General features: G+C 35.1%; 2 protein-coding genes across 10 annotated transcripts in view; one reads left to right on the top strand and one right to left on the bottom strand.

The window, feature by feature from the left end:
* LOC117336288 (kinesin-like protein KIF21A) overlaps positions 1–25,625 on the top strand; it is a 133,161-nt gene that overhangs the window by 94,799 nt on the left and 12,737 nt on the right. For all 6 annotated transcript variants that reach the window (XM_033896774.1, XM_033896773.1, XM_033896771.1 and 3 more), the window contains one exon: positions 2,288–2,410. In XM_033896774.1, coding sequence (XP_033752665.1) covers positions 2,288–2,410 — 123 coding nt within the window. The remainder of the gene's footprint in view (positions 1–2,287; positions 2,411–25,625) is intronic.
* On the bottom strand, positions 7,655–25,444 carry LOC117336289. 4 transcript variants are annotated; one of them, XM_033896779.1, is made up of 5 exons: positions 25,305–25,444; positions 17,715–17,870; positions 15,596–16,518; positions 12,199–13,207; positions 7,655–9,157 (listed from the first exon to the last, which is right to left on the bottom strand). In XM_033896779.1, exons 3-5 carry the CDS (start codon positions 16,273–16,275, stop codon positions 8,954–8,956), a joined length of 1,893 nt encoding a protein of 630 aa, XP_033752670.1. In that variant the 5' UTR covers positions 16,276–16,518; positions 17,715–17,870; positions 25,305–25,444; the 3' UTR covers positions 7,655–8,953. The 4 variants fall into 4 exon arrangements, with proteins under 4 accessions (XP_033752670.1, XP_033752667.1, XP_033752669.1 ...); XM_033896776.1 differs by lacking the exon at positions 25,305–25,444 and adding an exon at positions 20,963–21,088; XM_033896778.1 differs by lacking the exon at positions 25,305–25,444 and adding an exon at positions 20,950–21,056.

Here is a 25,625-nt window from a genome sequence, read left to right as displayed (position 1 = left end):
CTTTTTTCTGCACTTGTCCCTTCGGACAAGTGATAAGATGAATTCACTTGTCCGAATGAAATAATCACTTGTCCTACATGAGTTTCTACTTTACATCTGTTATGTGTAAACAGCGAGATGATTTATTATAAAGTAGAGGTAAGCACTGCAAGCCATAATTTCGACTCATAATAATTACTAACAACAATAAAACAGCAAGAAAGTATTATTAAAAGTTATTTAAGTTTTACTAAACCATCCTTTTTTGACCTAAAAGCAGATGAATGAAGTACTTTAAAATAATTAACTTTCATGCAGAACTGTTTGACTAAACTATAAACAAACTTACTACTGTGAAAACATTAAAACATGTCACCGTTTTCTAGGGCACGGCAGTCTGCTGCATCTGTAGCCTCCTTAATTATATCAAAACTGATTCATTTTTATTACGATTCCAGCAGACGGTATCTGTCGTAGTATCAATGCTCTCACATGTACAGCATTCGCATGCGTTTCAAACATACTAGTGATACTGATTACATGTTTTCGAGAGCCCTCGGAAGTCTACTATCATTTCTTTGTAGTTCCGAATGAAGCTTTAATAAGCATGATCAACTCACTTCCGTTCGATGGTTAACACAATTTAAAGGAGTTTTTACTCATTTTACAGTGAGTATTGAATCAGTTTTGACTTCAGAATATAACATAAATAAAACACAGACAGATTTGTTACTTGTCCCGTCGGACAAGTACTTTAATGATTTCACTTGTCCGACATCAATTTCGTCTGGTACCGGACAATCGGACAAGCGTTAATGTCGACCCCTGCCCTACATATCATAATATAAATGATACCCCCTACCCCACATATCATATATAAATGATGTTATCCCCTACCCCACATATCATATATAAATGATATTATCCCCTACCACACATATCATATATAAATGATTTTACCCCCTACCCAACATATCATATATAAATGATGTTATCCCCTACCCCACATATCATATATAAATGATATTATCCCCTACCCCACATATCATATATAAATGATGTTCTCCCCTACCCCACATATCATATATAAATGATGTTATCCCCTACCCCACATATCATATATAAATGATGTTATCCCCTACCCCACATATCATATATAAATGATGTTATCCCCTACCCCACATATCATATATAAATGATGTTATCCCCTACCCCACATATCATATATAAATGATGTTCTCCCCTACCCCACATATCATATATAAATGATGTTATCCCCTACCCCACATATCATATATAAATGATGTTATCCCCTACCCCACATATCATATATAAATGATGTTATCCCCTACCCCACATATCATATATAAATGATGTTATCCCTACTCCACATATCATATATAAATGATGTTATCCCCTACCCCACATATCATATATAAATGATATTATCCCCTACCCCACATATCATATATAAATGATGTTCTCCCCTACCCCACATATCATATATAAATGATGTTATCCCCTACCCCACATATCATATATAAATGATATTACCCCCTACCCAACATATCATATATAAATGATGTTATCCCCTACCCCACATATCATATATAAATGATGTTATCCCCTACCCCACATATCATATATAAATGATTTTACCCCCTACCCAACATATCATATATAAATGATGTTATCCCCTACCCCACATATCATATATAAATGATATTATCCCCTACCCCACATATCATATATAAATGATGTTCTCCCCTACCCCACATATCATATATAAATGATGTTATCCCCTACCCCACATATCATATATAAATGATGTTATCCCCTACCCCACATATCATATATAAATGATGTTATCCCCTACCCCACATATCATATATAAATGATGTTATCCCCTACCCCACATATCATATATAAATGATGTTATCCCTACTCCACATATCATATATAAATGATGTTATCCCCTACCCCACATATCATATATAAATGATGTTATCCCCTACCCCACATATCATATATAAATGATGTTTTCTTTCCCGTATCCCACATATTATATAAATAGTGTTTTCTTTGGAAGAATCTACCCCACATATCATATATAAATGATGTTATCCCCTACCCCACATATCATATATAAATGATGTTTTCTTTCCCGTATCCCACATATTATATAAATAGTGTTTTCTTCGGAAGAATCTGCACCTAGAGCCCCCCCCCCCCCATACCGGAGATTATATAAGATTATATACCTGTAATATAGATATACTGACGTCATCAATGTTTGTTCCCCCTACAGGAGATCAGACCCAGGGCCATCCCCAGTATTCCGACGTAAAGAGTACACACGACCTAGCCCTGACCCGTCCCCGATCTTAAGGAGGAAGAACAATCCCGTGGTGCTGTCCCGTTCCAGTTCCCTGTGAGTAACACCTACCTGTATTTTGAACCCAGACCTACCTGTACTTATACCTACATGTACCTGTACTTACCTGTAAGTGTGTAGTATGTACCTGTATTAAATCATTTATTGTATTGTCTATATCTGTGTCATTAATAATCATTCTAGTCACTTAATTATTTCCTTTATTAAACAGGATGTCCCTTAATTAATAGCTCAGTGGATACAGGACTTGACTTATGTAATTTTTCATTTTTACAGATGCTCTTATAAATATATGTATCTGTACCCTGTAACCTTGTATTATCTGCTTGTGAATCGCCTGTCTTGTCTTCACCATACTGTGCCCAGAGTGTTAACATATACATCCCGACCCTGAGGAGGGGTGGGCTCATTACAGGACAATGAAATACTGCAAATCACCTAGATTTCGTGAATACTTAATTTCGCGAAGATACCTCTTCAGACATAATTGCAAATAGGACCTCTTCAGACATAATTGCGAATACGTGATTTCATGAAGGCTGATCTAGAAATGACTTTAAATTCGCAGTTGATGAGCTATTAGGGTCATGGACTACTATATCTGTAACCAATAGCTTGACCGCCCTCCAAAGGTGTTATTCGCATACAAATAATCGCTAAGGAATTTAATTTGCGTATTAACGCAAAAATAAATCCTATGTGAAATATAAATGATTGACAGAAATGTTTTTTTGAAATACGTCTTTGAAAATGTAAAATGATTGACAGAATTTTTTTTTGAATTACGTCTTTGAAAATGTAACATTGATGTGTGGGCTTCTTATCAAACTTAGACTTGTTTGTTAAAAACCCATGTTGTCCACAACAAATCATTTGAAATTTGCCGTGAACTATTGATTGAACTACTTAACAGCAAAATTTTACTACTTGTTTCTGAACCTATGTATATTCTCCTTAATACTTTACCTTAATGCTTTGTTTGCCAATACAAATGTAAGTACGACATTATAATGTGCAAACAACATTTGATGCCCCAGTTAAAAGTAGAAGAATCAACCAATGATAGATCTGCTGAATACTGTAAATCACTTATATTTTATGTAGGATTTATTTTCATGTTAACACACTAGGAAGTCAATCAAGAATTAAAATCCTTAATAAAAAATATGAACACTCTTGATAGCAGCAAAGTAATTGTTTGCTGATAAAGGAGTGCCGGAGAGTCCATGACTCAAAAAGCTCATCATTCACAAATTTAAATTCATTCCTGGATCAGCATTCCCAAAATCTAAGTGATTTACAGTATTACACCTAGCAGAATGCTTGCTGTTGGTCTTAATTGTTATCCATAAAAAAGGAGTGTTTGTATACTTAAGAAGCAGATACATTTATAAGTTAAAGGTATTAATTTATTCTAAATTGGGTGTTTTGAAAAAATCCATAAAAAAGGAGTGTTTGTATACTTAAGAAGCAGATACATTTATAAGTTAAAGGTATTAATTTATTCTAAATTGGGTGTTTTGAAAAAATGAAAAATGCTTCGGAGATGATGCAATATTCTCCCAAATGAATTAAGTTTCATGTTTTTATAAATTCCTATAATATGACATGTTGACAACAAAACACTCCTCTATATGGAATCAGAATTATAGCTTTCCTTGAGCTATGTTTTGTATTAGTGTGGGGGAGTAGATTGTCCTACCAATGTATAATTTAGTCCCATCCTTCGACTCAACAGTGGTGGTAACCATGTAGACGTGTGACAACAGAAAATGGCCTCCCCTTTGGGTTATAGATAAAAACAGGGTCCTGTGGGTGTTTGAAAGTAATGGGACTTATTACTGTTGTAATTGATGTGAGAGGCCATCCAGGTAGCGGTTGACCCCACATCCTACGTAGTCCTTGGTTGGTAAAATGCTAGTTATTATGGTACACTGTTGACATTTGTACAGCTGTAAAAATGTTATGAAAGTGTTTAAAAGCTATATTAAGGCAGGCAATCAATGGAATTTCTTGTCAGAGAAATTTGTCTTACCTTTCAGAAATTGATTAATTTAAGCCAAACTGTTAGGGAGATGAAAGTATATAACATCACACTTGATTGGTATTAAGTATTTGAGTGAAACACCCAAAATATGGCTTCTCCATTAATTTCTGTGATGATAATGTACAGCAGCTATTAGACAGAACTCGGTTTTACTCTTATATCTGTGTGGAAAGTATTCTTCTTTAAGTGTGGGAACAATTAGCAGTTCATTATGACCATATCTTCGTAGTGTCAGAATATTTGTATCTGTCGAATGGTTAATAGGGTCTGGTTTGTTTGGTTTAACGTCCTATTAACAGCCAGGGTCATTTAAGGACATACCCGGTTTTGAAGGTGGAGGAAAGCCGGAGTACCCAGAGAAAAACCACCGACCTACGGTCAGTACCTGGCAACTGCCCCATGTAGGTTTCGAATTTCGGACACCTAAACCACTCGGCCACCTCGGCCCCTATATCAGATGTAATACCTGTTCAAGGAAATTAAATAAAACATCAGCCAACATTCAGTGAATAATTAATTGAATCTAGACTCTATTTATCAAATATGATTAATATGATTTCAAACATATTTAGCACATTTACAAATAATCCACTCAAAATTTTATCATTTAGCTAACTGTTCGCTTAGATAAATGGAATCAGATGTATCGAAATTAAATTTAGAAGAAAAAAAAACTTAAATCTAGTAGGAATTTAAATTATATAAAATGTTCTATTTGATGGTGTCCACTGAAGACCTACACTTCAGAGTGACAGCTAAGATATAAAACATTATAAACACTTCAATTCAGAAATGAAATACACCTATATTTGAAGTGTCTCCATTTGATTTACACAAGCTGTACAATTTCAATCTGAAATGAATTCCACAAGTGTGTGACATGTACTATACATAATAGGTTGTTCATTTCTTTACAAGTTTTCAACCATTTACAAAGGTCATAACCTTCTGTTTGATACCCACTTGTGTTTTTCTGTGTTTGTCAAATTCTGTTTTGTCATTGCTGATTACATTTTCAGAGTATGTTTGACCAGAATTAATCTGAGTGAAATGTTTGAACATTTTCAAATAAAAAAACTATTCTTGTATTCATAGCAGATAGATTTTGACAGTTTGTAGTTTTAATTAAGATTTCAAGATCATATATCATTCATGTTAAACAATCACAAGCAAAGTACAGTAGAATTGGCCGTGTTGTCAGGGACTGTGGTAACCGTCAGTAGAGCATTATGGACAAATAGGTATCAGGTGAAGATCTGAGGCGTTTTGTTTGATCCCAATCTGTGGAAGTTTGCTTTTCTCAGGAAGCCTGAGACTATTGGCTTTTTTTAGCTGTCATGGCTGTGTCCATGATCAAGACACTTCCCCATTTGCTCTGGATAGCATATGATGGGCATCTCTCAAGTTTTCAGTGAAGTGCCCAACTGATACTAAAAGGAAACCCTGTCTCAAAATGACCCTGGAGAAAACTCCAGCAAACAAACAAAAAAGTCAAAACAGGCTACAGAAAAAGTTTTGCTTTCATTGTCTTTGACAGGAACATGTGGGCAATATTGAGTAGATAAGCCATGTACTTATGGATGTACATGTATACAGTTTATCACTGTTCCTGTCGCAGGTCAATATCAATTCAATTAGGTATGTGTTTTAATCATACAGATGTATTTTGATCATAAAAATTATGTCTTTAATGTTTCGTAAAAATTATGCCTTTAATGTTGTCCTGAAAGTACTGCCATCACACCCACCAGTCTGTGTTATATAGCTTCCAGAACTCCAATATCTCATGTACAGTAGAGCTGATACACATATTTTTATTGATCAGCGCTGATTTGATTAGCCTTTGTAATGAACAAACAATTCTCCTTTTAATGTAACAATATCACTTATGTCTGGCAGGAACAAAGGAACATGTTCAAATAGCAAATCGAAAGTGCTTGTATATAAACCTTGGTGCGAAGGTTAACATGACGATGACTTTTGTCCAAATTCTGAACAGGTATTATAGTTTTAGATTACTTTGAACAACCATTTTTCTCATCTAAATGGATGAGCTTATTATTGAAGATTTGTTTATAACTACCAATATAAGTTAATTGTATGTATATTTTAAGTGTATCTTGTGTACCCTATGGTAAAGCTATTACTTATACTTGACAGTAAAAGAATTATAGTTGCCTTCCAGTGGGTAATACTCATAGTCACTGTAAAGAAAACTTTTTAAATTGGCAAAAAATTTAAATCCTTCTTCGGATATTTCTACTAAAGCATACAGCTGGAAACAATCATTTAGATACTTTGAGTTTGAGAAAGAATATTTAAAATGGCCTTCTCAATAATTTCAATACACGTACCAATAATCTAGAAGTTTTGATCTATGGAAACTTAATACATTCCTTTGTAAGTATACTCTGACATATTACAACTAATGTCATTATTAATAACTTTTTAAAAACATGTCAAAGTGAAATTAATTCACGACTGGTTCATTTTCTGTTAATATCTGTACGAGTTACTCTTTGAATCTAATGACACAGAACTAAACTCAAGTGGAAGAGGAACGGGCGGAGACTTTACTGGTGAGAAGTTCTTGGTGTCGCATTTCATCCTCCCCTGGGTGGACCTGGATGCGTTTTCTTTCATAGTAATTCTTTGTGACAAATACATATCAATGTACCTGTTAGACAAAGGCATGTGTCGAGTGAAAACCACAGGTAAAATATTGGATTTGTTGTGTGTCTTACGGATAATTGAACACCTACAGGTAGTGGTCCTGATTGGACTAGGAGATTGTTTGATCCAGGTCAAAGTATAACAAATGAATAGAGGTCGCAGGTGATAATTGAAATGCTGAGGAAGTTATAAAATCTACAAGGAAATCAATACAAGCAGAGTATCGACTGAAATGAACATCTTTATGGGCAATAGTCATCAAAGTAATGTTATCAATATGTGAGATGGAAACAAAGTTGTCATCTAGTACTCACAAAGTCAGAATGAGATTTTAACTTGATGTTAAATTTTTAATTGCAGTGTCTTGATCCACTCTGAAAATGACTGAAAATGCAGTTTAAAGAAATGAAATAATTGTCTCCTTAAGACAACTTTTATGTAAAGAAAATTTGAAATGGAAGCAAATTTGTTTTCAATTCAAATACAAGTTCATATTTCTCAGCTGTAAATTTTTTTGTGGTAATCATTTTTGTGTTAATTCTTAAAAACAACTACAGAAACTTTTTGATCACACATTTATTGGTGAATTTCAGCATTCTGTAACAATAGATAGTTATGGTGGAGAGTCATTGTCAAACAATTTTACAGATGAAAGGTTGTCATGGACACAGAAGAACCATTGTCATGGAAACAGTTGGAATAGTTATCAATTGGCACAATATGTAAAGAACACTTGTCATGACCAAATTGACTAGAGGATAAATACGATAATTTATGAAATGTAGATGTATGATAGAAAAATAAATATTTGTGAATTTTACTCGTCAAGAATAGGTTTTATTTTATTTATTTTTTTATTTTTGACATGTCCATCATAAAATGAGCCAGATTTTCTTACAATTATCAGTGAGTTGTGAAAATAATCTCACCACTGTGTCTATGTGGTGAAGGTGTATACTTCCCATATGACAACAGCACAGTCTTGTGTGAAAATTTTACTGTGTACTGACCAAAACAATGGCTACACATATCTGTAAGGCACTTCTTCAATAATTGTTCATCAAAGTTTTGGACAGCATTTAAAATTGTGATCAGTCATCAATAAAATGTGAACATTTTAGTGTTGATATGTAACTTCCTATCCAATTGTTGTGGTCAAACATACTGGACAAACAGACAATAGGGTTCACACAAGGTCGTTAGGTCCATAGCACTTAAGTCTGTATCAATATTCGAGACTTGTAGGTATTGGAGCTGTTGTCTAACAACACAGAATCACAGTGTTAAAATCTGTGGAATTTCACATGAAACACATACAACACAGTTTTTGTGAACAAACCCCACAGAAATCCAGGAAAATAAGATGCTGAGCATGTATAAGTACATATCACTGTATATTTGACCCTCTGGTGATGAAGCGATGGATTCTTCTCGATCCATATAAATATTAAGAATCTACCAAAGCAGAAGAAATGTAAGAATTATTTGTACAATTGTTGAGCACTCTAATTACCTATCTCCAACTCGAAAATGAAAAAAGGGAGATCAATGTCCAAAGAATGCTTGAACTCTTTATATATGGTCATATATTCTGTTAAAAATCACATCCATCAATCCTTCTGACAATTCTATGGGTTAAAGAGCCAGTCATCAAACAGACGCTTCTAGTTGTGGGAACCGCATGTGGTACCAGTTAGATAGCACTACTCCAGCCCCTAATGTAATGAGGGCCCACAGATACCATATAAGGATCCACCGAAGGTCGAGACGTCATGGTGAAACTCAACAAATATACTTCATAAAGCCATGGGTCGAGAAATGGTCATCTTGGACTCCCTAGATATGTGAACATCTTTTCTCTATGCTTGTGCAGCTTGGGAGGCAGCCATCAGGTGTTTGTGGCCGATAATGTGGGCCAGACGGTACTGCTCAGCTTCCATATGTTCGATCATCCTACGCGATTTGGACATTTTGCGTAAATAGTTCTGGAGTTGTATAGAGTGAGATCTGCGGCCGATTCTCGCAGCAGTATGGTTTGGGGCTCCATGGAACTTGTTGCCGAGCTGCGAAATAATTAAATTTGTTTATCATTTTTCAGTTTTAAACAACAATCAAGTCATTGTGTATTATAAATTGAGTGACAGAACTATTTTAACTTATTCCTGTGAAATTTAAGTGTGTAATAAGATCAGCTCAAGTCTTAATCATAGTTTGAAGCATGTGTAACAATATATTGTGACCAAATATTATTATTACTTTGTTCATATTCTCATAATACTGAAGTAAACCAAAAATTAATAAAACTAAGATCAAAGAACACTAATCTATATACAATCAATTTCTATTGAATTATCCTAATACAATGTAGATAAATAATGATATATTTTCTCTCTGTTATGATTAATCATGCTTCACTTCATTAAGTCAAACCAATATCTAATAGGCATGTCATCAAGACTATCAGTATCAATTAATTTTGCTGAGTTGAAATCAAAGTTAAGCAAAGTATGGCCAAAGAGTTTTGACAAGAAGAAGTGTCAAGGTAAGGTTTGGAATCAAACCGACTCTGCCTTGAACTCGTCTGGCAGTCTCACGATTTTGTGGATTTGATATGTCATCGAGGAATGACGATATCTCTTGATCTCATATCGTGTATTATAGGTGATCAAGCTCCATAGAGCAAGTATGAAAGGGCATTATATTTACTAGTTAATTGTCCCTCTGTATACCTATCAGCATGTGCGTATAACATTAGGTACAGAATTTACCTGTCAATTATGGTCCATTACATTATCAAAACTAAAATTCTGACGATTTCTTTTATTGTGTCAAATGATACAAATGGCACTGATATGCTTACTTGACCTTAGAATGATACTTTACCTTGAAAGTTTGTTAAAAATATCAAATATCTTATTAGATATTGCATTGGCTTGATAACCTTTTCACATAAACACGGGTGATTGGCCGTCAAACATTTACGTCATGTAGGACTAAATATTTACCAGTATGTAGATATAGTAACAAGTGATCGAGATATATAAATTTGTTATCTAGTTTATTGTGAAAGATGTCTTAATTTGTTAACTAGTTATTTTTGTTATCTTTTCTTATACTATTTACATTTAGGTCTTAAGTATATATACATGTACATATAAGCCATTTTATTCCTAACTAAAGAGTTTGTACCTGTAAATCAACTGGAAACTTTTTAATAGAAAAAAAAAATTCTGAATAAATTCAATTTAGAGAATATGGGTTTGGCTAGCTATCTTTATGGAATACAGGATTACAGTTCTTGTAAAGTGTCTTAGTAGGAGAGTAGGGGAGATATGTCTGACCAATTAGAGAGAAGACGGTGTCTTTAAAGTATATGGAATAAAGCATAACAGCTGTAATGTAAAGTGTCTTAGTAGGAGGCATTGGAGTGTGTAGTAAAGGTAACAAAGTTTATAATGACTGTTATACCTCACTAATCAGGCTGTCCTATTTTGTAATACCTCACTGATCAGGCTGTCCTATTTTGTAATACCTCACTAATCAGGCTGTCCTATTTTGTAATACCTCACTAATCAGGCTGTCCTATTTTGTAATACCTCACTAATCAGGCTGTCCTATTTTGTAATACCTCACTAATCAGGCTGTCCTATTTTGTAATACCTCACTAATCAGGCTGTCCTATTTTGTAATACCTCACTAATCAGGCTGTCCTATTTTGTAATACCTCACTAATCAGGCTGTCCTATTTTGTAATACCTCACTGATCAGGCTGTCCTATTTTGTAATACCTCACTGATCAGGCTGTCCTATTTTGTAATACCTCACTGATCAGGCTGTCCTATTTTGTAATACCTCACTGATCAGGCTGTCCTATTTTGTAATACCTCACTAATCAGGCTGTCCTATTTTGTAATACCTCACTAATCAGGCTGTCCTATTTTGTAATACCTCACTAATCAGGCTGTCCTATTTTGTAATACCTCACTAATCAGGCTGTCCTATTTTGTAATACCTCACTAATCAGGCTGTCCTATTTTGTAATACCTCACTGATCAGGCTGTCCTATTTTGTAATACCTCACTGATCAGGCTGTCCTATTTTGTAATACCTCACTGATCAGGCTGTCCTATTTTGTAATACCTCACTAATCAGGCTGTCCTATTTTGTAATACCTCACTAATCAGGCTGTCCTATTTTGTAATACCTCACTAATCAGGCTGTCCTATTTTGTAATACCTCACTAATCAGGCTGTCCTATTTTGTAATACCTCACTAATCAGGCTGTCCTATTTTCTATGCCATTGTAATGTAACATTATAAAGTGTGTCGCCTTACTACCCTAAATTACATATCGGGACTTTAACAGTAAATATATAAACCTTTCAAGTTCGTTCATCTGAAAGTTCTTGGTCAATATTGAATAGTCGGTAATCGGTTCAGAGCGTATATGTTATTAAACGGCGTACTTAAGATGTGGCTACTTTACCTTTTGAATCCAGTGATATCTATTTCTAGAACTTTTAACATTTCAATTGGTAAAAGTTGTTGGTATTTTAGAATTTTCGGCTTATTGTATATAAGTTTTTGTATGAATAAAGATTTAAATAGATAAGCGCATTACAGTGTTCTGGAAGGATTACAATGATTAAAATTAAATACATATTAAAAGGTATTTAAAAAAGGATTTTGATTAATTTTTAGGGAGAAGATAAAAAAGTATATCCCAGAGATAAAAATAAAGTAACAGACTAATATTAATTTTATAGATTAAATCAATTAAATCAAATTTCAAAAATTTGTGGTAACAATTCGTTAGAAACAAGAATTTGATTACCTGATATTGATACATTGAACTGAATTTTAATTTAAACACAGTACTTGAATTTATCAACGAAACAAAGCATCATAATTGTTAAAAAAATGGCAACAAGTTTATAGTTGATTTTGGTTTAATATATGAAAGTTGTATGTTAAGCTGAGCAAGCTTTTACAAAATTAAACATGCATTTAAAAGCGTTACAAAATAATTCAGATCCTTCCTTTCAAGAGTTTAAAACAAATGATATTGATAATATCTTAGATTCCTAGATGCCTTATGACCTACCTTGCTTGGTTCTGAGCCCTTCAGGATTGGATCTTCAGAGCTATTGCTGAGTAGAAAATCACAGAGTGTGTTGTTTGTCTTTGCAGGGCGGGGTGATTCACCAAACTTTAAATTCTGTTCATTTTCCTGCATACGCATGCGAACAGCATACAAAATGTCCGCCAATGTTTTGGTACGTTCCTCCGGATCATGAATAGAAAGGTATAAAGATTTATATTCAGCAGCCACTTTTTGTGCTTCCTTAGGATCGTTTGGACGCTTGAGAGGTGCAAGTGTGCCTTTTGACCCACCTCTTTCACCCTTTCCCTTTTTTGAGCCACGAGGTTTGCGATAGTACTCAGTGGGGCTGTTTGCCCCACCATGTCGCCAGTTTTTTGCCTCATTTTCATTGTATCTGATCACTTCAAATTCTGTGATTTTGTTTTCTTCAGAGAAATGCACTTTTTTCTTTTCGCGATTGGACTGTCTGAGACTAGCAACACTGATGTCCTCACGACTGGGGTCAGATATTTTAGGTATTGAAAAGTTGTTGTCCAGCAGGGCCTTTGCTGTGGCCAGCCCCTTGGGGTGTTCTATAGGGGGTAGATTGGTGTGCATGGAGTTGCCAGACTCCCATTCCTGAGGGGCTGGTGATGCATCTTTGATTGTGGGAAGACGTAAAATTCCTTCTTTGATTTTCTGGTTTTGACTTCCCATACTGTCGTCACTTGTTAAAGAATTTTTCCGTTTCCGTCCTTTCTTTCGTGCTTTGTTTGCAGCTAGGTTGGGGGCATGAAAGAAGCGTGGTGTACTTTTGAAGGAGGAAGAGTCACTGAAGGATGAGGTTGGGGAAGAGCTGGATTCAGAGGCTTTCAGTTCGTCCATTTCGTGTCGTAGACTAGCAAGGTGACGGAGAAGTTCGTGCTTCTCACTGGAGTAGACTCGCATGGTCTGACGTAGATCATCTTGGAGTTTCTTGGTTGATTTACGGAGAAAGTTGCCATACATTGCGTTTCGCACCACAGTGACCCTAAAACAAACACAGGAACACACAATGGTGACAAGTCACTTCATTATCAGCAGTATTCATAGTAGACCCTATAATTTATACAGTTATATATCACCTTTACAAAGGGCTGTATAGTTCTACTGTGTGCACTCTCTTTCACTGAACTTTTAGCACCTCCTCATTTCTCATTAACTGTTAAGACCGGGAACAAAGTCATAACAATCGCTAGTGTATATGTTAAATGGTGTTTCCGTCATATATACTATGTCTTAACAATAGGGAGACGAAAAATAAATCTCAAGCAGCCTTGTTAAAGACCTTCCTTTGTAGGCGTAGCATACTTAACCCTGGGCCTTTGTTCTGGTACGGATCAGCTATAAATCGAGTAATGTACAACCAGATTGACACATTTTATGATTATTTTAACTTAATAATGTATCACAACTAACAATATAGAGACTGTTTTATCAGAAAAGATTTGAATACACATACATATTTACCCAGTGCAGTTCTCACAGTCTTGCCATCGGGAGTATATCAAGATCGTTGGGCGAATTGTTGATATTACAGTCGTATATATATGATGTTAACCCTATATATTTTATCTTGGATCAGTATTGACTATTTATCTACCTGACTGTTTTACAACGGGAAGCTCCACAAAAACCAATACACGCACCTTTGTAATATATGTATGTATAATAGGGCTAGATATTCTGCCAAGTTTCAGTCCATATATGACCAGCTATATATTGCACCGAGTTATACAAGACAAACCATGCACACAGCTCTACCAGTGCAGGGTCGCATTTATGAACCAATTTATACGTTTGATACCTATCTTATTTGAAATCGTCTTTAAAATGATATATCATGTCTGTTTCAAGTGTCCCATAAAGTGCTTGATCAACCGTCTTTATATATTTAATTTATTTTTATTATATCATACTTTGTGTTAATATTTTATTGACCTATGATATAATGATTAGGCACTTTCTTTATATAAGTCCATTTCTTTTTAGAACAAGGTTTCTTATAATGCTCAAGTTATTTCTGAATTGTCATTATCTGGATCAAAATATTAAGAAACTGTATTAATTAGGTACGGGTATCTGAATTGTTTTGAACTATACTTATTTATTCCTGTAAAGGTTTGTGTAAGAAACTAATGATCCTCATGTTTTCTCACACTGTTTGTTTTTTCACAATGAAATGTTTACAATGAGAATGTAGAATGCCTATCAATCGCCCAAACCTTTGAAGGCTTTGTTGTTTGCAGTTATTATTGATTTTTTCAGTTATTTGTTTTTGCCAAATTGATTTCTGAGGTTTCATTATATAAATAAGGAAACATAAAACAAACATTTTTAAACAGCCTTCCGATATTGATGTACATGAATCATTGCTTAGTGAGAAAGTAAAAAGTGTTATGTTATCATCAGATAAGTACAGTATATACTGTATATATGGTGGTTTTTCATAAAAGACGTAACGGGTATCATGTGCTTTGCAAGATTCAAAGGAAATGTTCATGTCATGGCCATGGTTAAGTTAATCGTAAATATTTCATCATGATTTTTTTTTAATTTAGTATAGAACTTTGAGTGTGAATCATCTGAAAATGCTACCTATATTTGTAATGAGGTTTATAGCCTTCCAAGCCTGTCAAGGGATACATTTGAAAAAGAAAAGAAAAAAGTAGTTGCCCTTTACAATCATGCAATGTGTACAGCAGGTATAATTTGTATGGCCTAACCTGACAAGGTGGGTATGGGGTTCCTACTTACTTCCTGTTTATGTGTGAGAATGGAATGTTGGGTATGGGGTTCCTACTTCCTGTCTATGTGTGAGAATGGAATGTTGGGTATGGGGTTCCTACTTACTTCCTGTCTATGTGTGAGAATGGAATGTTGGGTATGGGGTTCCTACTTCCTGTCTATGTGTGAGAATGGAATGTTGGGTATGGGGTTCCTACTTACTTCCTGTCTATGTGTGAGAATGGAATGTTGGGTATGGAGTTCCTACTTACTTCCTGTCTATGTGTGAGAATGGAATGTTGGGTATGGGGTTCCTACTTCCTGTCTATGTGTGAGAATGGAATGTTGGGTATGGGGTTCCTACTTACTTCCTGTCTATGTGTGAGAATGGAATGTTGGGTATGGGGTTCCTACTTCCTGTCTATGTGTGAGAATGGAATGTTGGGTATGGGGTTCCTACTTCCTGTCTATGTGTGAGAATGGAATGTTGGGTATGGGGTTCCTACTTCCTGTCTATGTGTGAGAATGGAATGTTGGGTATGGGGTTCCTACTTACTTCCTGTCTATGTGTGAGAATGGAATGTTGGGTATGGGGTTCCTACTTCCTGTCTATGTGTGAGAATGGAATGTTGGGTATGGGGTTCCTACTTACTTCCTGTCTATGTGTGAGAATGGAATGGGTATCATCTCTTGATTCTTCATCATATCCTTGGTATCCTCTCGTTTGTCCAGGTACTTTATCTTGACGTCTGGGAAAGGATGACTCTTTTCTGGAGACCTTGATTTCCGTGCCTTTTGTAAAACCTGTGTATAAAGATCTTTACCAGCATCAATACCTTTATCTCCTGACAGTCTGGGGGAAATACTTGGAGTTGATTTCCGAGGTGACAGGTTTGGGGTACCTGTGAGGCTTGGAGACCTGGAGCTTTGTTGCAGCTGTGGCAATTTGAGACTTTCCTTTAAATCTGGACTTATCTCTCCCACATTGTCAGAAACCTGCTTTTTATGGCCGACTTTTGTACCGTTCCCATGTGATTTTGATTTACCTCTCTGTACATCCTTGACAGAGAATTCCTTGTCCGCTTGTTCAGTCTTTTGGTCAGTTTTACCTTCAGCCGCTCTGGCTTTTGGAGTGTCATTCATTTCTTGAACCTTTTGGTCAGATTTGGCAGCTTGCACTGCTCCCAACGTGGGCGAATCGTTGCTACCCTTGGAGTGTCCAGCAGTAACCATGGAGGTTCCTGTGTGTATGTAGACACGGGTAGGGAGACTCGATGAAGTAAACATTATTTCGGGAAGGGTCGTCGTTTGGCCTCTTTGTGGTTTCTTCATGATCACAGTAGTGTGATTTCAGAAACCAATAATCCACTTACGTACTGATATTTCAGTGTTATATTTCTCACTGGTTCTGATATTAAGTTACTGAAACTTCACCAACACTTTACTTTGGTAAATTTGTCAGTTACTGCTGATAAAAATGTCTCTGTGGTAATCAGTTGTGTTAATATAATTATTTTCCATTTTTCCCAGTTCCAAGTTTCTTCAGAAAGCTGCTTTTATATTCTCATAGCTGATCTGGAGACAGAAAAAAAAATAGGAAAATTCAAAAATTTTGAAAATATTCACATATGCAACTTAAAATATAATGTCATTGTACATAGCTGAAATTTTCAATGCTACAAAGCCTGATCTGAAATTTTCAGTGCTACAAAGCCTGATCTGAAATTGATTTAATGCTACATATACCATAATCACTCTTCTTACACATGATTGAAAAATCTAGTATTTATGATAGGAGCAGCTTCACTTAGAATGAAAACTAATTCTGACACTTTGGTGTCTTCTCAGAAGGGCTTTTGACATCAAGACAAGCAATATCTGTTGTAAGGCGAGGACCTGACAGAATTCTATATTTAACTTATACAAGATTGCCTGACGGAAAATCACGCACACCTCATCTCACAAATCATCAATAGCAAATAACATGTTGGTAAGTAATGAGGTGGAAACTGTTTTAAGATGGTAGGTCAATCGTTACTGAGTTTCTCCAGTCATCTTCTCCGTGACTCCTTTTGTGTGAGGAGAGGACATGCAGTGCAGGTCAGCATTTGGAAGGACTTGCACGAACAAAGGCCATCAAAACGAAGGTTCAAACATCTTTTGATGGAGATACACAAACAAGACTATCCAAAGAACAGTCCTTTTGATGAACACAAAGTGCTTTCATCATGGAATTCTTAAGAGATTTTTCAAAAGTTTTGTTGATTGTATAAAAATGGAACTATTGAGATTACAGCTTTAGTACTTTGGAAATGTCCGATGACCAGATAAAATATACAATTTGAAACTTGAATATCTGAATACCGATAAAATGTTTGGAAGACACAGTTCACATTGGATTCAGGAAAACATGTTTAAATCAACTGTAAATAAAGTTTAAAATGAAATTAAAAAAATACAAAAAGGGACAGAAGATGGTATAAAATTTACCGTAAATAACCTAACAAATACAGGTATTCTAATTTGTAATTAACAAGAATTAGCTAAGGACAGTAAAGAAATGCTAAATATCACTATAAAACATTCACAACATATGGATACAAAACTTTTGCAACTTAAATTTATGACTTGTTTAGTTGAACACAAAATACGTAATTAATTTGTATATAAGAAAAGTCTAGCTAGTATCTCATTGCGATGTTAAGCAAATCAAGATAATTGAAAATGAAATTTCCAGATTGACTGCAGTATCACAATAGGTCAGTACTTACATAGACACTGCATTGCTGTCGTAAAATTGAACACACTCCCTGCATTACTACAAGTCATTCCTCCTCCACAACACTTGCCTGTTGATTGATTAGCCCACAAACATCCAACTTCATCAAAGGCTGCCTACCTTATCTGTGTGCCATTTAGAAGGATACCTGTGGCAACACACACAAAAAAATAGCAAAATACAATTTTGCAGACACATTCCTTCAAGGGTATTTTGAGGACGGAAATTGCTATTGGTTTAACTGTTTAAAGAGCCTTGCAGCAGTATGGGTCCTTTGCCTATTTTATCGTTGAGTGACATGGGTAGATTTACTTGGTGGTAAGGTCAAATCCGACCAACAAGGAAATTGACCTGGGGAGGTGCAATTGAGATTAATTTAGCAGCCCCATAGTACATTTATCTCAAACATAATCTACTACCAGGCTATATTTGAAATCAGACACAGGAGAATAAATGATAAACATTTCTGGAGAAAAAAATATTTACCACTAGGTGGTACTAGGAAAAAATTGTTGACAATAGATATTGTTAGGTTGGCTGTCTCATTAATTAGATGATCACAGCCACCAAGGATACAAGACCGTGGGGGGTATTTATAATGATATTTCAATTTTTTTTGATAACTTTGATGATTATATAATGTGAAATTATTGTTTCATTTCAAATTTATCATTGCAACATCAACAATAAAACTTAGCTGTTGAGTATTTTCATATTTTTTTTATTCGTGAATGATGGATATTTACTGTATTTATCTGTAGTTATAAATGGTTGGGTTTTATTACAATATTGCTGATAGGCTAAGATGGTTTAAATGGTAGATTGTTGGTCTGTAATACAATCGTATACATGATACTTAATCTAGATGATTGTGTATCATACCGCCATGAAGCATACTTAACATTTCGATTTGTGTTCCCGATTCTTATGCATTTACTCAATCATGATCGTGGCGATCATTGAGGATCTTAAAATTTCTGTGTTGTTCCAATCACATCTTCTATTACTTACCTGTTGGCTTATGTACACTAGAAACAAATGTGTAAAACTGATTCATTGCCTTTCAAATCTGAGATAAATCAAAGTAAATTTCTCATTCAAGTCAGCAGAGATCGACTGCTCATAGATAACACAACCAATTTAGCTGTCTGGTCCGCATTCGCGTATTAGAAAAAAGAAATGATTTTGAAATTCATTTGCAATTTCTTTCATTCCTCTTATTCATATTACAAGGCTAAACTCTATATTCATTACATTATAATTACTACATATATGAAAGAACTATACATTTATTTTGTAACGTATGTAATTGTTTCTCCCATTTTAAACTTGGATTAGTATATATGTGTCACTATGCTCCAGGTTTAGCCCAATATTATATCCCATGAGAGAATGCCATGTAATGATATATATATACCGGTATGTGTTATAAGATTACCTGTTAATTACAGGTAAGTATTCAGTAACACGGACAGAATGCACTCTAACCTACATAATGTACCTTTCTACTCCTGAAAGGTGCAGGTAGCAATGATTTCTAGGTAAAAACCTTGTACCTACCTGTGGAGCAAGTTCTTGATGTCCAAAACACGTACATGGATAAGTTTGATATTCAATCAAATATGATCTTGAGATTTCAATTCAGGCATTAAACTAAATAGTAGTTGTAAGATCTGACCTCATTCCAGAAAGATTCGCTTTTGAAAAATCTCACTAGCTGATTTGCATGGACACCATACATGCAGTATATGGCACGGCAAGGAGATATTGTATTATATATGTAGGTAGAATTGATTGTTAATTAAGCATTAAATTTTGTATGGTCAAAGTCGGAAAATGATTAAAATCATTACCAACAGAACTCATTGTCTACTGGATAGACTTTTATCAAATTATAAAATTCAATAAATTCTGTATCCTGCTGATTGTAGATAGTGATAGGCTTATGGGCTTGTCTGCTTGTTGATAGATGGACCAATCAGGAAGCTTGTGACATTTTTCCTGTATCTCTGATGTCTGTCATAAAGGACATTCAAATAACCCCTCTGATTTTGATTAAAAAGATTTCATCTGAGGAGTGACGATGTGGTAGTTCAACAATGAGTGAAATTGAAGTGGTGTACATGTATGTGGTCAGGCATTTTAGTATTTATTATATATAAGCTGAAGTGTTTTGAAATTGATTGATTACAGTGGAGAAAGAAAAAATGGTGATCATTCAATAAATTCAAACACACTGATGTAGACCATGATTCGGCCTTGGTATACAGATTGGTGATATTTCTGTGACAAGAAATAAAAGTTCTGATATTTTATAAGACATAGTTATATAATAATTAATGAATTGACGTTTCTTACCTTTATGTAGGCCAGAGAAATCATTAAAATCTGTATATAACATGCTTTGTTGAATGACTAAATAGACCTTTTGGATATGGAATTTGCCATCAGTTCTCAAATGAATTAGTTTTAATTGAATGCATTTTAAGAGCTGAGCTGCTATTTTGGCAGAACTGTTTTCTTCTGCAGGGTGTCAGACAGAAGTTAATCACATTAATTTTAATACCATCATTTGTAGAAGATTAACATTAGGTAAAATGGACTATAAGGAAATCCTATTGAGTAACCTACATACATAAACCAATTGCTTGTCATTTAACATGAGTTTGCTTATAGCTTTCAGCAGGGATACTTTTTATGGTTGTTTTACTGAGAAGGTGTTTTATAAAAATTATTTGACAGTTGACAGTTTTATAATGTTTTTATTCAATAAAATCATCTTAAATCTTAATGTGTGTCTCAAATTTAACAGCAAATTGCATACCATTAGTTTAAATTATCTAACAATCTATGGACATATATGCTCTATTGCTTGAGACTGTGTTATGTGTGTAGCAAAATGAAATTTTAAAAAGAACCATGACAGCGTACAAAGAGGATACTCGACCCCGTCCCTGTTGTCTATATATATATTAGTAACTGGACAAGATTTTAGGTTCTACCTTTCCTTTTGTCTAGTATACAAAAACTGGACACAATTTTGGAAGTACTCTCAGAAGTTAAATAAAAAATACTCACAGTTGTGGGTTAAATATGTCCCTTTTATGTAAAAAATGAGATTGTGATGTCCTTTTGACAGCATACATGAAGAGTCATGATTACTAACGTGACTGACAGTACCTGACAATACCTAATACACACATCATATCACTGTTTACCCGACTCACTTTAAATAAATACCTTTCTTCATTTACATTTGATAATGTACAGATGTATTTTCAGGCCATTTCTTCTGTATACGACACACGGAGCACGTCATACCAGTACCGCAGACATTCTGAGGTCGCCCAGTAGACCAGTGAAAATGATTACTTTGCCATAAATATTTTTTCTTGTACTTTTTATTTTTGGCTCACTTGATTGTAACTTAAGTGATATTGACGTTTGGAATTGTCTGGGGACATTAGAAGACAGTTTACGATTGGTTGGAGAAATTTCTGAATACTTCATTTAGTCAAAGCAGATTACACGTAGAAAATAAGCTGTTATATCATTTCAAGGGAAAGGTGTTAGAGGGTTTGTGTGAATGGTGTATAATTTAAATGCTTCCTACTTTTATGACGTATTTAGATATAACACATTGAGATAATCTAAATGACTTTGCTATTATTTCATGGTAAACATGTTTTTCTCAGGTCTTGACATATATAGAATCCAATGCATTCCACACCATAAATGTTCCTGTGGTTCACACTCTTCCATTGATATGTTTGAACTAACCGCAATGGGGTCAATTATAAACAATCTAGAGTTTGAACTATCGCGAATTCGAACTGACCAGAGGTTTATGGTAGTTATATCAAATGTCAATCTAAACTGATATATTGTTCAAAAGGATATTGCAGACTTACCTTCTTTATTAGTCCCCTGCCGTTTGAAAAACGGGGGGGACTATAGGTTTACCCTCCGCCCGTCTGTCTGTCTGTCTGTCTGTCTATCACGCAATAGTTGTCCGGACAACTCCTCCTAAAGTACTACTCCGATCTTAACGAAACTTGGTATACATGATCAGTATAACATGTAGTTGTGCATCCCACATTTGTTTTTTTTCGAAAAAACCATTTTTAAAAAAAAAATTGGAAATGAATTGGTGCACTTCTAGCTCAGGCAGGGGACTTTGTATTGCTGTTGCAATACTATCCATCCTTGTTGTTTGTAGTATGTATCTGTATTCCAGTATTAGATGCTTAATTAGAATGACTGTATGCGATTCTGGTTTAGCTACTGAGATTTTCTATCATTCGTACATGGCTTTATTTTTTACCTCTGGTAACCAGATATTGTAAGTTCCAGGGGAAGATCTGTCCTTGTAAGAACTAATTAAAACTGTCGTATGGAAAACTTTGGTACTTAGAAACATGGTTATGGTAAATGAAATTCTGTGTTCTAGATGAAAAGTTTGGGTATTTTACTACCCAATAAAAGACACTGGGCTTAATATTAATACGCTTGTTTTAGATTGTGAGACATTAAACTTTGTAGTAGATCAGAGCAATAGATATAATTTTGTAGGTCAGAGCTGCATCCATGTATTTGATAGATGGAATTTGTTTATCAGCTTTACAAAACCGTATACAGAATTGTAGTTCGTAAAGTGTCCTACTGTGACCTGACAGAATATTAGTTCGTAAAGTGTCCTCACTGAGACCTGACAGAATTGTAGTCCGTAAAGTGTCCTCACTGAGACCTGACAGAATTGTAGTCCGTATAGTGTCCTCACTGAGACCTGACAGAATTGTAGTCCATAAAGTGTCTTACTGAGACCTGACAGAATTGTAGTCCGTAAAGTGTCTTACTGAGACCTGACAGAATTGTAGTCTGTATAGTGTCCTCACTGAGACCTGACAGAATTGTAGTCCGTATAGTGTCCTACTGTGACCTGACAGAATATTAGTTCGTAAAGTGTCCTCACTGAGACCTGACAGAATTGTAGTCCGTGTAGTGTCCTCACTGAGACCTGACAGAATTGTAGTCCGTAAAGTGTCCTCACTGAGACCTGACAGAATTGTAGTTCGTAAAGTGTCCTCACTGAGACCTGACAGAATTGTAGTCCGTAAAGTGTCCTCACTGAGACCTGACAGAATTGTAGTCTGTATAGTGTCCTCACTGAGACCTGACAGAATTGTAGTCCGTATAGTGTCCTACTGTGACCTGACAGAATATTAGTTCGTAAAGTGTCCTCACTGAGACCTGACAGAATTGTAGTCCGTATAGTGTCCTCACTGAGACCTGACAGAATTGTAGTCCGTAAAGTGTCCTCACTGAGACCTGACAGAATTGTAGTCCATAAAGTGTCCTCACTGAGACCTGACAGAATTGTAGTCCGTATAGTGTCCTACTGAGACCTGACAGAATTGTAGTCCGTATAGTGTCCTCACTGAGACCTAACAGAATTGTAGTCCGTATAGTGTCCTACTGAGACCTGACAGAATTGTAGTCCGTATAGTGTCCTCACTGAGACCTAACAGAATTGTAGTCCGTATAGTGTCCTCACTGAGACCTGACAGAATTGTAGTCCGTAAAGTGTCCTCACTGAGACCTGACAGAATTGTAGTCTGTATAGTGTCCTACTGAGACCTGACAGAATTGTAGTCCGTGTAGTGTCCTCACTGAGACCTGACAGAATTGTAGTCCGTAAAGTGTCCTACTGAGACCTGACAGAATTGTAGTCCGTATAGTGTCCTCACTGAGACCTGACAGAATTGTAGTCCGTATAGTGTCCTCACTGAGACCTGACAGAATTGTAGTCCGTAAAGTGTCCTACTGAGACCTGACAGAATTGTAGTCCGTAAAGTGTCCTCACTGAGACCTGACAGAATTGTAGTCCGTATAGTGTCCTCACTGAGACCTGACAGAATTGTAGTCCGTAAAGTGTCCTCACTGAGACCTGACAGAATTGTAGTCCGTAAAGTGTCCTCACTGAGACCTGACAGAATTGTAGTCCGTATAGTGTCCTACTGAGACCTGACAGAATTGTAGTCCGTATAGTGTCCTCACTGAGACCTGACAGAATTGTAGTCCGTAAAGTGTCCTCACTGAGACCTGACAGAGTTGTAGTCCGTATAGTGTCCTCACTGAGACCTGACAGAATTGTAGTCCGTATAGTGTCCTACTGAGACCTGACAGAATTGTAGTCCGTATAGTGTCCTACTGAGACCTGACAGAATTGTAGTCCGTATAGTGTCCTCACTGAGACCTGACAGAATTGTAGTCCATGTAGTGCCCTGCTTAGACCTGATGCAGTTTTCAGAAGTTATAAGCAAACTAAGTATCTTAACTATACTACTATAAATGTTGAAATTCAAAAAATGATGAATACACATTAAATTTTTTTTTAGATTTACTTAAAAATTGGAAAATATCTGCTTCATATTATATAATTTTAATATTTTGGCATAATTGGAGTTTTTTGTTGTAAGTTATATATACATACTAAATTGCTATATCTTTCATCCATTGGAGTTAGAATAAAATGTTTGATATAAAGATTCCTTGACATAATTTGATAGATCTTTGTGGACAACATACACTTAAAATATACATCGTGTGTTATATAGACACTTAAAATATACATGGTGTGGTTTTAATAGACACTTAAAATATACATGGTGTGTTATATAGACACTTAAAATATACACGGTGTGGTTTTAATAGACACTTAAAATATACATGGTGTGTTATATATAGACACTTAAAATATACACGGTGTGGTTTATAGACACTTAAAATATACATGGTGTGTTATATAGACACTTAAAATATACATGGTGTGTTATATAGACACTTAAAATATACATGGTGTGTTATATAGACACTTAAAATATACATGGTGTGTTATATAGACACTTAAAATATACATGGTGTGTTATATAGACACTTAAAATATACATGGTGTGTTATATAGACACTTAAAATATACATGGTGTGTTATATAGACACTCCACCTTTCATGTAATTACAATTAATGCATAATTTTCAAGTATCAGCTATCTGCATGAACAAATCTTCAAACAAATTCATAAATAGAGAAAGAATTTGATCCCAAAATGCATTTATATTTTACAAAGTCATTCTGTCAGATATATAGTTAGGTAAATTAATCAAATGTTAGACAATATCAAGAGAATATGCCCGTTTTTGTCATACTGGTACTTTGGAATTGGAATTTTTAAAGCGTAAAGGAAGCTATATTATTGTTATGAAAGCGTTGTTTTGTACACTCAAAGTGCTTAGTAGACAAATATTCATTCCTGTACTTCAGTCAGAACATCGACATGATCATTACAAGGCTTTATGCAAAATAGGATCCTCCTGCAACATGTCTTCATTTTCAGTATGTTCTAAAGCTTTTGATTTATTGGAAAAAAGTATATTGTCATTATATTGACAATGACATAGGAAAACAAAATAATGCGTACATTAATTCTCTAAAATAACCATACAGCTTAATTAAGTTTTGAAATTACTGTACAAATCTTGTATAGGATGAATAAAATGAGGTGGAAATAATGTTGAAACTTACCTGATAGGGAGAGATGGGATTGGTGGTATTTCCATACGTAGACAATTGAGTCAGCTGACTTTAGTACTATGACTATAAGCAGTTTACTTAATGGTGACCGGAGAGATGTACACCTGTTATTGAAGCCCCCACACCACCAACTATCAGATCAAAGTGTGGTGATAGTTCCATACACCTAATAAAGTTTCTTTTACACCTGGGTATAAACAGGTACATGTATTGATTAATCCCGGTAAATGTATTCAGTTTGTTTGGTGTGCTGGGATTAAGATGTGACAATAATTGCTCAATGTAAATCACAATGGTCATCAATACCGTTGA

Source organism: Pecten maximus, chromosome 10, assembly GCF_902652985.1.
Source record: "Pecten maximus chromosome 10, xPecMax1.1, whole genome shotgun sequence".
NCBI lineage: Eukaryota > Metazoa > Mollusca > Bivalvia > Pectinida > Pectinidae > Pecten > Pecten maximus.
The sequence above is the reverse complement of the archived record's forward strand: the minus strand, read 5'-3'. Positions and strand labels throughout refer to the sequence as shown.